Source organism: Mastomys coucha, unplaced genomic scaffold (assembly GCF_008632895.1).
Source record: "Mastomys coucha isolate ucsf_1 unplaced genomic scaffold, UCSF_Mcou_1 pScaffold15, whole genome shotgun sequence".
In the NCBI taxonomy this organism is placed as follows: Eukaryota; Metazoa; Chordata; class Mammalia; order Rodentia; family Muridae; genus Mastomys; species Mastomys coucha.
Window position 1 is genome coordinate 134,024,507 of NW_022196897.1, and position 17,650 is coordinate 134,042,156.

Below are 17,650 nucleotides of genomic sequence, written 5' to 3' on the forward strand. Positions count from 1 at the left end.
ATGATGTTCTGTCCAAACTCACGGGGTCAGGTAACTGTAGGCTTAGATTTTTCAAAACATATTTTAATTATGGTTCTTTAATACTTTGATCTTCCTTCTAACCTACTACTCAGCAGCGGGGAGAAGAAAGGTTAATAGGAAATAGGGGTTATGGACCTGCTTAGAAATAGTTCTTTGGGGCAGTTCCGATCTTTGTTGTCAGCAGTCTAGTGCACTAGCAAATCACCAAATACAACTCATCAGAAGCAGTCTGTCCAGTCCACTTGCCTAATGGCAAACATGGTCAGTAGTAGCAGCTTGATCCAGAAGAAACTGTGAGGCTCCACTGGTTGGTACAAGTCTGTAGAAATGACAAGCAGCAGCCTGAGTACTACCAGAAGTTCTTTGGTGCGTTTCTCTCTATAAAGTCATGACAAGAGAAGATCAGGGAGGGAAGAAAGCAAGGGGAACCAATGCAAGAGTGTTGTCAGTGAAGACCAGCATCAGCAAAGCCCAACAAAGGCTAACAAAGGATGGCAAAGCAAACCAGTGCCAGAGGGTCATCCACTGTCTGTCGGGTTATACCTACACTCTTTCCAAACATCATGTGTCCTCTCAAGCATCCAACTGAGCAAAACATCACATAGCTTTTTATCAGGCAACTTCCAGAAGAGCACCACGTGTCTTGCCTCAGCAAGGCATCTCATAAGACAGTTCCAGGAAAACATCACAGGGCAAAAACTAGAAATTCCCACTTCAGGGAACCATGGATCAAATTCCCTGAAGTGTGAATGAGAATAAATCCTTCCTCTTTATGTTATTTATGGGTGGTGTCTTAGGTCCCTGCAACAAAGTCTAATTAGCACATCAGTTCATCTGCAGTTGAGCACCTGTGCTGACTCTGTGTATCTGAGCTCTAGTAGACAATGCTGTACCACACATGAACAAGGGCATGTCTCTCATGTGCTGATTTAATTTCTTTTGGATCCACCCAGAGATGGGATAGTGGGATGATAAGCTAGATCTATTTTTATGAACCATCCATACCACTCTCCATACCACTCTCTAGAATAACTTCACATTCCCGCCGGGGGAATTCTGAGTGTGCTTCACCTGTGCTCCACTTGTTATTTGCTTGCTTCGCCTGTATTTGGTGCCATTTATCAAGCTTTTCTCTATCGCCCTGTCCTCTGCCCCTTCCCAGCCCCGTGTGACCTTACTCTACTTCTTATATGAATAAGTATTTGAGTGAGATCATACTGTCTTGGTGACTTGTACCAGGTCTATTTCACATAACATAATTTCACTCAAAGTTTTTTTATTTTTGTTTGTTTGCTTGCTTGTTTATTTTGGGACAGAGTTTCTTTGTGTGGCTCTGGCTATCCTAGAGCTCTCTCTGCAGATCAGACTGACTTCTAATTTAGAGATCTGCCTGCCTGTGCCTTCCAAGTTCTCATGTGTGCTATTACACCTGACTGAAGAGCTTATCTTTTATTTTTACTACTTTTAAAAATATTTATGGTACTTCAGGGTACAATTCGTGGCAAATATTTCTTTTATTTCATCATGTGGGTCCTAGGGCTTGAACTCAGATCTTCAGTTTGGCAGCAGATGCCTTCCTCTGCCAAGACATCTCAGCATACCTGATTTCTGAGTTTTAACGTAGGCTTTTCCTAGTTTCTTTTCCTTTCCTTTCCCTTCCTTCCTTCCTTCCTTTCCTTCCTTTCCTTCCTTCCTTCCTTTCCTTCCCTTCCTTCCTTCCTTCCTTCCTTCCTTCCTTCCTTCTTTCCTTCCTTCCTCCTTCCTTCCTTCCTTCCTTCCTTTCCTTCCTTCCTTCCTTCCTTCCTTTCCTTCCTTTCCTTCCTTTCCTTCCTTCCTTCCTTCCTTTCCTTCCTTCCTTCCTTTCCTTCCTTTCCTTCCTTCCTTCCTTCCTCCTTCCTTCCTTCCTTTCCTTCCTTCCTTCCTTTCCTTCCTTCCTTCCTTTCCTTCCTTCCTTCTTTTCCTTCGTTTCCTTCCTTCCTTCCTTCCTTCCTTCCTTTCCTTCCTTTCCTTCCTTCCTTCCTTTCCTTCCTTTCCTTCCTTCCTTCCTTCCTCCTTCCTTCCTTCCTCCTTCCTTCCTTCCTTCCTTCCTCCTTCCTTCCTTCCTTCCTTCCTTCCTCCTTCCTTCCTCCCTCCCCACTCCCTTCCTCCCTTCCTCTCTTCCTTTTTTTTTTCTTTGTATTAGGAAATGAACATATGGCCTCATACGTGCTTGGCAAGCAGTCTACCACTGCACTATACCCTCAGCCCTGCTTTCTGAATTTTAAATATTCCCAACACAGAGAAATGAAATTTGAGGTTATATTAGTAAGGATAATCTAGATGGTAGGATCTAGAGTAGTAGAATTTAGAGAATGATTCTTTCTTTCTCTCTCTATATATGAGATTTATTAGAAAGACTTAGGTTATGGTCTAGCTAATCCAACAATGGCTGGCTATGAACAGAAAGTTCAGGAATTCAGAAGCTGCTCAGTGCACAAGGCTGGAGGTATCAGTTGGTCTTCAATAGACACGGGAATCCCAAAGAAGTAGGCTCTCATCCCAGTGAAGGAGTGGACTTGCTAGTGAGGCAAAAGCAATCAGAAAGAACAAAAGCTTCCTTCTGCCACATCCTTATTACATAGGCTTTCAGCAGAAGGTGTGGTCCAGATTAAAAGCACGTCTTCCCTCCTCAAGATCTGGATTAGAAGTAGATCCTCCTATTTCAAATTAAGCGAAAGTCTCTCACAGGCATGCCCTACATTTTAGGACTTTAATTAATTCTAAAAATAGTCAAGTTGACTACCAAGTATAGTTATTGTAGAGGTAATGCCAAGTACTCTGATTTGGTCAGTACAAATTTTATACATGTATCAAAATATCATTTGTATATTTACATCAGTTAAAATTTTCAAAAATAAAACGTAAAAAGAGGGAAAAAAAGGAGAAACCTGTTTCTTTAGATGGAGAAGTCTGTTTAGAGGCTGATAAATTCTTTTTAATATGAAAAACACATGAAGAAAATAAAAGATGTAAGTTTGGGTGAGGAGTCCAGGAACCACCAGCTGTTCCACCGTAATGTCCTTATCTGGCTCTTCCCTCCTGGGGAAGCACTGTGTAACTGTGAGAATGATCTTTCTTAACCTCGTGATTTCTCAGGTTTCTTAGTCTAGAGGAGAAAATGTACAGGGCCTTTTGAGGCAATGCCAACTTGAGCCATCTGTAGCACCACCTTGTCCCTCTGCCATTCTGTGTGCCTGCTGCAGGCCTGCTCCTCAGGATCACAGGGCATTTCCGAGCCAAGGTCAGCCGTTTCCATCTGTGGTAGCTCCAGAGGTAAGGGTCCAGGGCTGCTTTGGGATTGCTGCTGGCAGCATGGGTGGTGCTGCCTGACAGTCAAGCCTGGCATACTTGAGTAGGTAGCAGACTTCTGACTGTTCCTTTCAGAGCCGTCTTGGAGGGGTGCCTGGCAACCTGGTGGGTCTTAAATAGATTTACTTCATGTCTGTGTTATATCCAGGTCAGAATCCTGCCCAGAGCAGGACTTTTCAGGGTACAGAAATACCTTTTTAAAAAGTCTTGAAAAGAAACAAAATGATACCAGCCTTCTTTGTAAGGAGTCATTTTCTTTATTCATACTGTGGGAAGAGAAGATTCAGACATCAGATATAAGTATAGGCTTTTTAAAAAGAGTGGCACATTGTGACTCTTCTCACAGCCCTGACACTGTATCTATTAGTTAAAAACAGATGTCCCTTGGTATCCATGGGGATTGCTTCCAGGGGCTCCTGCAGATACTGAAATCTGTGGATGTCCCAGCTTTTGTATAAAGCAGCATGGTGTTTGTATAAGACCTGTGCATTCTCCTCTATCCCTTTTACTGCCCCCACATCTCTTAAAATACTTAATAAAATACAAATCTCTATGTAAATATTCTTTAGTCTTTATTTTTTCAGGGACCTAATTGTTCTTCAGGAGTTGTCTATTTATGGTTGGTTGAATCTATACATGCTGAACTCACAGGTAACAGACGTCTACTGTTCTTCTACGGTTAAGTTCTTAGGAAACAGTTTGGAGCCCTGGAAGAGTTCTACTTTTATCACTCCTCAGTGAAAAGTTTTTTTTATTATTATTATTACTACTGAACTAGCCAGTACAACTTGTGCCACTATGAACCCTGGTCCCTTAAGCTACAAGTGCTGGGTGCTGGGTATCTGTGCAATTCATAATTTAATATTCCCAAGCATCTATAATACTTTGGATGTGAAACGTAAAGGCTTGTGTGTTAAAGGCGTTGTTGCCAGCTGATGGGATTTGAAGGCTGCAAGCTCAGCAGATTATTCTGTGGGTGAACTAATAATTAGATGGCATGATTGGGAAGTGATGGAAACTAGGAGGTGAAGTCTAATTACAGGAAGTAGGTTGGGGGAGGGGCATCCCCTAGAGGAGTATATTTTGTCCTGGCACCTGATCTGCTGCTTTCTGTCTGTGTTCTGGCTACCATGAGATATTTAATCATAGTAATGAAATGCCAGCACAGCATCCTGGGAGATATTTATTTTTATAATTATATACTAGAATTTCAGGTAAGAAAAGTTAAGCTAAGAAGGCGAATCAACTGGCCAAGCAGCAATGAAACGACTAATTTTTTCTTACTTGTATGCCATTTTTTCAGGAGTATTCCTGCACACTCCAGGGTCCTCCCAACTGACACCAGGACTAATGAGCAGGCATATCGAGGAAGGGCTGCTTGGTCAGAATATGCTCTATTCTGTTGTTTAGCCTGGAACATGTCCAGCATCCTTGGCAGCATCCTTGGTGTTTGCTAGTGACCTTATTCTGGAGCAAGGGCATTCCACTTCAGGTTGCCAGTGAGAGCTGGAATACCATGAGCAATGGCTTTGGACCAGACTAATGGGTGGTTCAGTGTAAGCCCAAGAAATCTCAGACAAGGCCTAAACCTGAGTAATCTATCTATGGGAGAGGGGTACAGTGAGGGAAGAACAGCAATGACAAGGACAGCATAGGAGAAGGGATGACTAAGGTACAGCCAGGGAACACCCTGGTAAGCAGACTGCTCGGCCCACACAGCCGAGCATACTGCCTGTGGCGAGAAAGCATGTTATTTCTCTGTCTATTTCCTGCTTGTTTTCTTCTGGGAGCTGGACTGACAAATCTCAAGCCTAGATGTCCATAGGAAGAACCAGGAAGTGGTGCAGCTCATTCAAGGACTTCCAGGGACTCAAACATCAGTCGGTCATAGGCAGGTCTCAGACGAATCCCATCTACCAACAAGGCATGACTGATCCATCAGGGTCAGGGTACTAAATTTAGTTTATCAAATAGGAGGCCAGATTTGCTGAGCATGAGGACAAAGTGAGGGAGGGAGGGAGGGAGGGAGGGAAGGAGGGAGGGAGGGTGAGAAAGAGAGAGAGAGAGAAAGAGAGAGAGAGAGAGAGAGAGAGAGAGAGAGAGAGAGAGAGAGAGAGAGAGAGAGAGAGAGAGGGAGGATCACCACAGAAGATGCTTTCTGTCTTACAGTGTGGCAGCAAATGGTAAGATGTTTTGAGTATAGGTAGGTAAGAAGGGCTATGGCGCAAGGCTCATTGTTCAGTCTTTTCCTTGTGGCTTTGGCCAAGGGCTGTCCATTTTCCTTCAGTGTCATAGGCACAGGTCATGGAAAGGAGCATAGTGGTGACAGAAAGTCAGTGGACTGACTGCCTATTTCATAGGAAGTACTCTGCATAGTGTCCCAGGCCTTTCATCTATCCACCTTGCTGTTTATCTACCTATTCATCCCTGAATCTATCCATCTAGCCATTTACCTATTAGGCATCCATTTATTTACATACCCCCCATCCATGCATCCAAACCACATTATGAAGTGCAGTTGACAGATAATCCCATGTGTTTACAGTGAAAAATCACTTGTCTTATGGATAAGACCAAGGTCTCTGTAATTTCCTCCTTACATGGACCCAGCTAAAGTCCATTTTTCTCTTTGCTATGGATCAAGAAGACTCCTTTAAGTTCTCCTTAGTTTATGAAATTCTCAAACCCCTGCCTTCCATATAGCTTATAAAATTATGAAGCATTTTTACTTCCATTTTCATGACATGAAAAGAACCTTATTTTTCCCTTTCCTTTGTAAATGGCCAGTCTTCTTAAACAATCTCCACAGCTGCTTACAATAGTAACCAGCCATCATACTTCTCCTATTTCACAGCTATAATCAGGAATCCGGTTTTCCAATTCTGTGAAGATAAGGAAGTACCTTCATTGCCTTTGTGCCATGAACATTATCGGACCCCTTACTTCCTCCTTTTTATCCTCATTATACATGGCATTGTATTTCTGGCTCCTTATTTTTCCTTTAATTCAAATTCTTGATACTCACTATATTTCTCATAATTATGATTATGACTAGGGTCTCTATTTTATCTTTATTCCAAAAAGAGCTTGGACTAGGGCTAAAGGCTCATCAGACAATGGATCCACTTAGTTCTTGGACATAAAAACTCTTCCCAATTATTCTATATTCCATTGATACTAATAGGCCAGTTATTTCTTCTTTATTCCATGGCTTAAATAAATATTTATTTTCTCCTCCATATCATGGATCGTTCTGGTATTGTTGAGGGACAGTGATTCAGAAAAAAAATGCCTACCCTGACATGAATCAGGAGGCAGTTTTATTGTGCAGTTTTGACATACACACAGGCTCAGCAGAGGACTGTTTAAAAAGCTGAGCCCAGGGCTGGAGAGATGGCTCATTAGTTAAGAGTACTTGTTGCTCTTGCACAGAAGCCGTGTATCTGATTCCCAGCACCCACATTGGTGGTCCACAACCATCTGTAACTCCAGTTCATGGTACTTTGAAGTCCTCTTCTGACTTTGTCAGACATCAAGCACACAAATGAAATACACATGTACACCCAGGCAGGGCATTCATGTATATAAAATGAAAATATAAAATATATAACAGAATGAAAGAAAGAACTGGGCTCCATGTTCAGTTAAACAGAATGTTTCATACACCTCTGTCCTTCTGCTTGCACATAACAATCCAATTTTGTTGGCTATATTTAGCTTAATTAATAGTTTGCTGAATTGCCAATAAGCAGAATTCTTCCCCTACTCAAGTAACAGAGTTTACTTAGCAAGTCATTTATAATACAGAGGTGAAATGTAGGAATTAGGTAGGGCATCGATGAGACATCTACTTTGTAGTGACTTCAGCTGATCCAACTTCGAGTGTTCTAAAGCTCTCATGTCTGGATCTCGACAGATTCTAGTACTCTATGGAGCTTGTACAATATGGATGCTATGATGTATCCTACTAGTACTATAAACTGCCACAATGGAGAGATGCAATGAAGCTTGGACTAGGGCTAGGAGCTCATCAGACAATGGATCAAGCATATGATCAGACTCAGGGGAGAATCACACAGATGGCTCTGAGAAATCTCCAGTGCTCCACACAGAAGCAAATTCTTTGCTCCCATCCATTTTCATATAGAGAGATGTTAGATGTGACAGCATACACCTTTAATGCCAGTACTCAGGAGGCAGATCTCTGTGAGTTCCAGGCTTACCAGAACTATATATAATGAAACTCTGTTTCAAAATGGGAGATGAAAAAATCTAGGGTCGGGGAGATTAACTAGCCCAGAATCGCCAGAGTACAGCTGGATAATAAGACATGTGTGTTGTCTGCCATATCAGTCTGCGTATCAATGACTAGTTTTAGTTTTTAACATTTTAACTTTAATTTTGAAATAATGTGAGACTTACAAAAAGATTGAAAAGATCCCAAACAAACAAAAAGCCCACTGAACCTCTCCTAGACCTTTAACCTCCTGAAACATTGACATAATCCCAGTACAACTATAAAACTAAGGAGTTAGCATTTCACAATACAGTCAGTACACTACATTTGGATTGTGGTATATGTGCATGTGCATCCGTGTGTGTGTGTGTGTGTGTGTGTGTGTGTGTGTGTGTGTTGGTGCAGGTAGGTGTGCATGAAGGCCAGAGGTTGCTATTGGAATGTCTTATGGCATTACTCTGTCTTATTTTTGAGACTAGGTCTCTCATTGTACCTAGACTTAGCATTTTGGCTACACTGATTGACAGATGAGGCCTTAAAACCCACCCATATTTGCTTTCCAGCACTATGACTACCAGTGTCCACTGCCAAATCTGCCTTTTATGTGAGGGCCGAGGATCTAAGCTCAGCTCCTTATGCTGGCACCAAACCATCTCTCTAGTCCAAGACTTTGTTGATTCTTTTACTGTTCTTCTTTTTCTGGGGGCAAACATTAGGGTACTGTCATGAGTTTCTACATCCAGGTTGCACCCTGCAGTGATAATTTCTGAGTAAGATTTCTCCTGGCTGATTTCACATGGGGAGCTTAGGGTTACCTCACAAAGCTCTGCTGGGTCACAACAGGATTACAAGGGATAGCCTGGGAACCTGCCAGCACAGGGGGAAACAGGTGTCAAGGAGGGAGGCAGGTGTGTAAGGGGACCAGACTGAGGAAGCCCAGGGTAGGCTGGTGGCTTGGTAAGGTCATTGGAATGTACTGCTCCAGGTTCCACGTGGTCAATTCCTTTCTCAGTTCAAATATGAATTATTCCATAAACTTTCATCCACTGTCTGCTATAGCGTTTGTTATTGTGTAGCTCTGAAGTCTGTTCTTGGGATCATACTACATGTACAGGCAAGGGTAGGGACACTCTCATGGCTTGGCATGTTTACAGCAGACAACCTGATCTGCTAAAGAACAGAATGGCCGTTGCAAGTGGGAGGAGCATTGCCCTGGCACTGGGAAGCTTTCGGTGGATAGTGTCCTTAGCGCCTTGAAAGAATGAACTCAGTGTCTTAATCTCTGCTTTAGAAGCTGTCTCCCAGGAAGCCAATGCTATCAAGACTGCCGTGGAAGACTGAGAGAACTGTTGCCGCACTTGCAAGCTAGCAACACCACAGATAAGTGCCTTCTGAAGCCATGGAGATGAAGGTCAGAGGCTTGAGGATCCCCTTGCTGCTCTTGCTGGTGACTGTGGTTGTAATGGCTAAGGTGAATGACATCCAGAGGTGGGGGGGTTTCAAGGAGAAAGCCACGAGCAAGAAGAACATCAACTCGACCCTCCATTTCTTCATCCAGTCTTACAACGATGCAAGCAATGACACCTACTTGTATCAAGTTCAGAAGCTAATCCAAGGTCAGATGCAGGTCTGTGCTTTTTTCTCCAGACGCCGTCACGAGCCCCACCCTGCTTCTTGAGACATATGGGGACTTTCTATAACCAAGTCCTGGAAACTCCCGGGCAGCTTCACATGCAATGGGTGCACACGATGTCTCTGAGTTAAGCAGCTCTTTTGGTCACCACAGCCACGTCATGACCTAGGCTGGCCTCAGGCTGGAAGCTAATCCTTACTCCCTTCTCCTTGGCCAGGAACTGACCTGTAGCCACTCTCCATCATTCTATGGGAGAACTCGCATTTTATCCTGCCTACCAGAGGGAAGCATGGGGATGTCTTTGGTTTTTTTTTTTTTTTTTTAAGATTTATTTTATTTTATTTTATGTGTATGAGTACACTGTAGCTGTACAGATGGCTGTGAGCCATCATGTGTGTTGCTGCTGGGAATTGAACTCCGGCCCATTCACTGTAGCTGTCTTCAGACACACCAGAAGAGGGTGTCAGATCTCATTATGGATGGTTGTGAGCCACCATGTGGTTGCTGGGATTTGAACTCAGGACCTTCAGAAGAGCAGTCAGTGTTCTTACCCGCTGAGCCATCTAGCCAGCCCCCTGTTTTGTTTTTTTTTTAATGATATTATCTGGAAAAACTGTAAACATGCTCTGTAGATTCCTTACTTCCAACAGCCTTCTTTTTCTTCAGTGTCCAAGACTGTAAATCAGGTTTGAACTTTGTGCTTGGGAAATTTAGAGCAAGAAGTCTTTGGTGAGAGTGGTGGGGACAGGGAATGGGCAAGCAGCTTCAGTCAGATCAGTTCTATCCCTTTGAGGCAGAGTCCCTGTGGTTAGCCCTGGCTGGCCTGTACCTCTCCACCCTCAGCCTCCTGCCATGTGAGTGCTAGGATCACATGTGTGTGTGTGCCATTGTGCCTTATCTTTTGTTTTACACACAGCATTCTTGTGAATTGTATCAGTGGAAAGGTGGTAGAGGAAAACATTTGCTTGAAAACTATTGATCAAGGTCAGATAGTAAACTATATAAAACACTCAGAATCAATTCTGCAACCTAGCTATACAGATTTGAGAAGAAATAGTTCACTATGAGAAAATATTACTAGTCAGAGAGAATGAGGAGCAGATGGAACAGGAGTTAACAGCAAGAAGGGGAAGGCATTGGGCAGGGTGGCCAATGGGTTCCTTAATCCTGACACACTTTCCAGGGGATTCCTTAGTTTTATTTACTATGACCACAAGGTGGCGCTGTTCTCATATGTCTTCACTGATCCGTTTCCTTAAGCTATAATTCAGATACCAAGATAACCCGTGAAATCAACCTTCTACCATTAACTGTTAACTAGCCAATAATAGTTTTTTAAATGTTACGTGAAAACTTGAAGTTATTTAAAGTGATAAGCGGACAATGTGGGCCTATCACTTGGAAAGGGAGGATACTGGACACAGGGTTTCCAGACATCTCAGTATCTAGATGTGAAACGTCTCAATACTGCAAAGAGAGGGACGTAGACAAGCATGGTAGGTTGTGGGCCTGTTTTCCCCTTTCAGCTGTTCCCAGCTGTGGGATCGTAGTTTAGAGTTATCTAGAATCTTTCCTGCTGCTTCTTCAGAGGCAAAATGTGTCAGGATATAACAATTTAGCACAATGCTGCCACCTAGTTGCCCTTGTAAAAGTATTTTCTGATATGGCTGTGTTCTGAGTGAACAATGGAGACTAAGTAAGAAGTCTAATGTGCACGCATGTTTTAGGTTTCTCCTACATGGCCAGGCAGGGTGACAGTGGTTGACACAGTTCTACAACATCCCTGTGCATGTGTAGAATGGCCCCTTGATGACAGACTTACTTACCTCATTAGGTTGGACCACTGGCATTTGGGCACAGGAAACAGGAGGCTCCCAAGAGCTCCTCTCCACTAGTTGTAGATCTCTCTAATCCACACATTCTTCTGAGGCACCACACCTGTGTCAATAGCCACCATATTTCCTTAGTGTTTTACTCCATGTGGAGGGCTTCTTTTCCACAAAAGACTTCCCAGCCCCTCCTCCACCACCACCTTCTCCTCTTCCACCTTGCTCCCTTCTTAGTCTTCACAGCCTCAGGTTTGACCATGAGTAAGAGAAGACAGATGCCCCCTTGGGAGCTGGGCCTGGCTGGTGTTCTTTCTGCCTTACCCGGTCAGCACACATCATCTCGCACTGTCTACCGCCCCAGGAGGAAATAGATTCAGGGGACATGGGGTATCATATACAGTGCAATGCTCCTGAGAGAGAAAGCAAGGACTTCAGCACAGGCCATCCCTGTTGTGAACTGCCATACGGGTTGTGGGAACCAAATCTTAGTCCTCTGCAAGAGCAACAAGTGCTTTTAACTGCTGAGCACCATCTCTCTGATCCATATTTAGGTATGTGGCTAAATTGTCTTCTCTCTGATTGGCTGGAAAGGAGAGTCAGGAAGGAGTGAATAACTGCACAGACTGGGGAGAAATAGGATCGTGTACCTCACTGCAATATGAGAACTATGGTGGTCTGTGGTTGCCAGGCAACCCAGCTTGTCTTATCACAAGCATGAATGAGGGACAAAATAGAGGCACTATGCGGCTACCACAGAAAAGTTGAGGGTTGTGGCTGTCCAGAGAGTCTCAGTTGCCATCGAGACTCACTCAGTGGGAGGAGAGGGAGGAGTTGAGTTTTAGTGCCATGATTTCTGGGAACATGAATCATGACTTACTTCTTCCTGGAGAAGGTCAGTCTCTAGAGACCCAAAGTGGAAATTAGAAGTGCAATTAATTACTTCTCTGCAGTTGACCACGGGAGTGGAGTATTTGGTTACTGTGAAGATTGGCAGGACCAAATGTAAGAAAAACGAGACGAACAGAGCCTCCTGCCCCCTGCAAAACAGCAAGCTGAAAAAGGTGCGTGCTGGGAGTTCTCTGAGAGTGCCTGAAGGCCACGGATGGGGAGTGGTTATTCTCAAGCTGTGAGAGCCAGGGCCAGCAAAGGCCCCGCCCTAGGGCCAGCTGACACTTCTCGATGCATCTGCCCCCCCCCCACACACACAGAGTCCCAGGGTGCAACCCTTATTTGCGTCTCATTGGGGCTCTTGCTGTGGTCTTGCTCTCATTCTCTATGTCACTGAGGAGTGTCCCATCACCTCTGCATCTTCTCAGTTCTACTGTCCCTCATTGTCCCACATTGTCCCTTTCTATGATGCCTTGTCCTTCTTTGGCCAGATGGTGGATAACGAGGGCCTCTTCCTATCCCAGGGTGTAGATACAGGAGTGGGAGGAGAGGAGGAAACTCTGTACTCCTTCCTGGAACTGAGAGTTCCAGAAGCACCTGCCGTGGGTCTCAGGGGGACAGTTCCTTCCTGGGTGCCCCAGGGCCTGAGGGAGCCAGAGCCTTTTTATTTTTTTTTAAAGATTTATTTACTCTGTTGAGGGACATCTGGGTTGTTTCCAGTTTCTGGCTATTAAGTGTTGGATGACAGGAGCCTGATATAGCTGTCTCCGAGAGGCTCTGTCAGTACCCGACTAATACAGAAGTAGAGGCTCACAGCCATCCATTGGACTGAGTACAGGGTCTCCAATGAAGGAGCTAGAGAAAGGACCCAAGGAGCTGAAGGGTTTGCAGCCCCTTAGGACGAACAACAATATGAACTAATTAGTACCCTCAGAGCTCCCAGGGTCTAAACCACCAACCAAAGAGCACACATGGTGGGACTAATGGCTCCAGCAGCATGTGTATAGCAGAGGATGGCCAAGTGGGTCATCAATGGGAGGAGAGGCCCTTGGCTCTGTGAAGGTTCTATGCTCCAGTGTAGAAAAATGCCAGGGCCAGTAAGCAGGGGTGGGTGGGGTGGTGAAAGGGGGGAGGGAACAGGGGTTTTAGTTTTTGGTTTTTTATTTTACTTTATTTTATTATTATTTCTTCTTTTTTTTTTTTTGGAGGGGAATCTGGGAAAGGAGATATTGTAAATAAAGAAAACATCTAATAAAAAATAAAGTATTATATTTTATAAAAGAGAAAAAAGATTTATTTACTTATTATTTATAAATATACTGTAGCTGTCTTCAGACACATGAGAAGAGGGCATCAGATCTCATTAGAGATGGTTGTGAGTCACCATGTGGTTGCTGGGATTTGAACTCAGGACCTCTGGAAGAGCAGTCAGCGCTCTTAACCGCTGAGCCATCTCTCTCCTTTCTGACCTCTGAGAACGATTTTCCCCAAAGCTGATTATCTTGTTTTCTCTTCTTCCACAGAGCCTGGTTTGCACGTCGCTGATATACTCCGTACCCTGGATGAACCACTATCAGCTCTGGAACAATTCCTGCCAGGAGAGCTGAGTGTCTATGTAAAGAGCTCTGCTGGTAGCCAGATGCCTGTGTTGTGTACTGCTTTTTGTAAAGTCGTAAGAGGACTCGTGGCCCTCTCTGGGGTGTTTCTACACACACACACACACACACACACACACACACACACACACACACAAGCACACACATGCTCACCCACCTTCACAACGTTGACACTCAAAAACACACACGGTAACAGCACTTTTATTGTACTTTCCACTCACGTATACACACACTCCCATATACACACACACACACTACGCACCTGCCCTCATGTACTCCATACGAACCCCCACACAAATTTATGCCAACGCTCTCACACATGAACTCCTGTGCCTTCCTCACACGTACCTCACAGGAATGAGGCGGTCACTAGGGACGGCTGATCTTTGAATAGGAGGTTGATATCCTTTTGGGGGGTCTCACTGTTCTTTCTACCTCAACCCCATGCTTCTGCTTTCTTTGGGTTTGGGATGGGATCTGTGATTGTTTGTATATGCTCGGCCCAGGGAGTGGCACTATTAGAAGGTATGGCCCTCTTGGAGTAGGTGTGCCCTTGTTGGGGGGTAGGTGTGTCACTGTGGGTGTGGGCTTTAAGACTCTCATCCTAGCTGCTTGGAAGCCAGTCTTCTCCTAGCAGCCTTCAGATGAAGATGTAGAACTCTCAGCTCTGCCTGTACCATGACTGCCTAGATGCTACCATACTCCCACCTTGATCATAATGGACTCTGAACCTGTAAGCCAGCCCAAAATAAACGTTGTCCTTTATAAGACTTTCCTTGGTCATGGTGTCTGTTCACAGCAGTAAAACGCTAAGACAGGAGCTTTATACCCTGCCAGGACACACAACACTGACTCATACATGTCACAGTGAACATGTCTGGAGCCCCATGACCAAGCAAGGCTGAGTAGCCAGTGTAGGTTCAGTACAATTGTACCCAGGCTGTGACTTAGAATGGCAAAAGGACAAGAGGGGATGGTGGCAGCAGCAGCAGGAGTATGTTAGTTATCATTTCCATTGCTGTGAAGAGACACCATGACCACAGCAATTCTTACAAAGGAATACATTTGGCTTACAGTTCAGAGGCTTACTGTTTTGTCTGTCTGCTTTCATCGACCTATGCAGATCTGTCTGCAGGGCCTGGGATTTGAAGACCTTAAGGGATGGAGTAGATCACAGTCTAATGTTGTAGACAACTATCCTTTAGTATCAGTGTACTTTTATACATGTAACAAAGAAAGCAATGATCCAAAGAAGGTTGTCTGAGTTCAGCAAAACATCAGAAAAACATGTAAATAAACACCAATCAGCACAAACTAAATGTTAACAAGGCAGCCCTTTCCCAGAACTTTCTCAGGACAGACCAATTTAAACACAATTCCTGGTATGTACTATAGATTATATCAGAGAAAGCATGAAAGCAGGGTAGGAGGCCATTTCCAGATTTAGGTCATACTGAGACCAGCACTTAGCATACCCTTTCACCTGACTAGGTTCTATAGCTATGTTCCAACATCCAACAGGGATAAGCATGTCTTATAAATTGAATGCAAATGTTTGTTGCAGAAGGCATGGAGTCACATTCAAGAACAACTCAAGGAACAAAATGCACTTGAGATAAAAGGCCCTCTGTCCTTTTTCCTGAAGCTTCTCTCACAGTTCCCCAAGGCCTTGTTCACCATGTGTCATTCTTTTGACTGTGTTCTGACAATTGTCATAGCAGGGAGCATGGTGACATGCAGGCAGACATGGTGCTGGAGAGGTAGCTTAGATTTCTACATCCAGATCCTTAGGCAGCAAGATCTAGCTTGAGCATTTGTTTGTTTTTTGTTTGTTTTTTTCGAGACAGGGTTTCTCTGTGTAGCCCTGGCTGTCCTGGAACTCACTCTGTAGACCAGGCTGGCCTTGAACTCAGAAATCCACCTGCCTCTGCTTCCCAAGTGCTAGGATTAAAGGCGTGCTCCACCACTGCCCTTAGCTTGAGCATTTGAAGTCTCAAAGCACACCCCCAGAAACATACTTCCTCCCACATGGCCACTCCTACTCCCACAAGGCCACACCTCCTAATAGTGCCACTCCCAATTAGACAATGGGGGACTATTTTTATTCAAACCACCACAAAGAGATATAGGGTAGTGTTCCAGGGGAAGATAGAAACTTTCAGAGCCCTGTCATTGCAGCCACAGGGTGTACTTAATCCCCAGCAACAAGCTATGAAAGCATACTGTAACAAACTGTCTGCCAGGGACCAATGTCAGAGACTCAGCGCTCATGTTGTTTGGGGCTGGTCCCATAGGCCTGTGTCAAGTTCTGGACTCTAGAAGGAGAGTGGTGCCAGACACAGGCCTCACTTGTGTGTGTAGTAGGGATTTACTGAGGCCCTTTGGTAGGATTACCATCAATGTGCAGAGAGTTACCCTCTAGGTCTCCAGATTGCAGGCATGGTTCAGAGAGTTTATATTCTCACTTCCCTATAGCTACCTCCTTCCCATGACTCATAGCTCATCAGAGATGACACAGGTTTGAGCTGAGAGCATATCGAGTGTACCCTGTGATGCCTGGCCTCCTCCCAGAGTCTGCACTGCCTCAATCAGAGGTCAACTGGAGACACTTAGGGGAGAAGAATGTAGATCCCTAATCAAGAGCCTCATGTTAACCAAGATACCTGGAGAAGAAGAGGACACAAGAAAAGAGTAAAAGTTGATACATTTGTACAGAGAGCCCAGAGTACGCTGCCATGCACATCCAATGCGCAAGGGGCCTTTGAAGCCCCACATAGCCCTTCACTTTCTCCCTATACCAACTGAGTCATCCCTTCAGTCTTTAAACACACCATTCTTGTCTTTTATTAGATATTTTCTTTATTTACATTTCAAATTTTCTCCCCTTTCCTCATTTCCTCTCTGGAAAACCCCCTATCCCATCCCTTCTCCTCCTGCTCACTAACCCACTCCACTCCTGCTTCCCTGTCCTGGCATTCCCCTACACTGGGGCATCGAGCCTTCACAAGGCCAAGGGCATTGATGTCCCTCCCACAAGGCTATCCTCTGCTACAGATGCAGCTGGAGCCATTGGTCCCTCCACATCTACTCTTTGGTTGGTGGTTTAGTTCCTGGGAGCTCTGAGGGTATTGGTTGGTTTGTATTGTTGTTCCTCCTATGGGGATGCAAAACCCTTGGGTCGTCCTTTCTCTAGATCATCCACTGGGGACCCTGTGCTCAGTTTAATGTATGACTGTGAGCATCTACTTCTATATTTGTCAGGCACTGACAGAGCCTCTCAGGAGACAGCTATATCAGGCACCTGTCAGTAAACACTTGTTGGCATCCATAATAGTGTCTAGGTTTGTATGGGATGGATCCCCAGGTAGGACAGTCACTGGGTGACCTTTCCTTCAGTTTCTTCTCCAATCTTTGTCTCTGTATCTCCTCCCATGGGTATGTTGATTCCCCCTTCTAAGAAGGACCAAAGTATCCACATTGTGGTCTTCCTTCTTCTTGAGCTTCATGTGGTCTGTGAACTGTATCTTGGGTATTCCAAACTTCGGGGCTAATATCCAACTATCAGTGAGTGCATGTGTGTTCTTTTGTGATTGGGTTACCTCACTCAGGATGATATTTTCTAGTTCCGTCCATTTGCCTAAGAACTTCACGAATTCATCATTTTTAATAGCTGAGTATACTCCATTATGTAAATGTACCACATTTTTCTGTATCCATTCCTCTGTTGAAGGACATCTGGGTTCTTTCCAGCTTCCGGCTATTATAAATAAGACTCCTATGAACACAGTGGAGCATGTGTCCTTATTACATGTTGGAGCATCTTTGGGTATATGCCCAGGAGTGATATAGCTAGGTCCTCAGGTAGTAAGTACTATGTCCAGTTTTCTGAAGAACCTCCAAACTGACTTCCTGATGGATTATACCAGCTTGCAATCCCACTAGAAATGGAGGAGTGTTCCTCTTTTTCCACATCCTCACCACCATCTGCTGTCACCTGAGTTTTTTATCTCAGCCATTCTGACTGCTGTGAGGTGGAATCTCAGGGTTGTTTTGATTTGCATTTCCCTGATGATTAAGG

At 44.4% G+C, this 17,650-nt stretch overlaps 1 protein-coding gene across 6 annotated transcripts in view; it reads left to right on the top strand.

Moving 5' to 3' along the window:
* The window catches only part of Cstl1 (cystatin like 1), a 23,549-nt gene extending 9,953 nt beyond the window's left edge, over nucleotides 1–13,596 (top strand). For 2 of the 6 annotated variants that reach the window (XM_031372169.1, XM_031372167.1), the window contains 3 exons: nucleotides 8,898–9,233; nucleotides 12,019–12,129; nucleotides 13,480–13,596. In XM_031372169.1, coding sequence (XP_031228029.1) covers nucleotides 9,006–9,233; nucleotides 12,019–12,129; nucleotides 13,480–13,563 — 423 coding nt within the window. In that variant the 5' untranslated portion in view covers nucleotides 8,898–9,005 and the 3' untranslated portion in view covers nucleotides 13,564–13,596. Of the gene's footprint in view, nucleotides 1–3,257; nucleotides 3,334–8,475; nucleotides 8,564–8,897; nucleotides 9,234–12,018; nucleotides 12,130–13,479 lie in introns of those variants that run through there. The other 4 variants (XM_031372170.1, XM_031372166.1, XM_031372165.1 and 1 more) reach the window with 4 other exon arrangements.
* The last annotated feature ends 4,054 nt before the right edge of the window (nucleotides 13,597–17,650 follow it).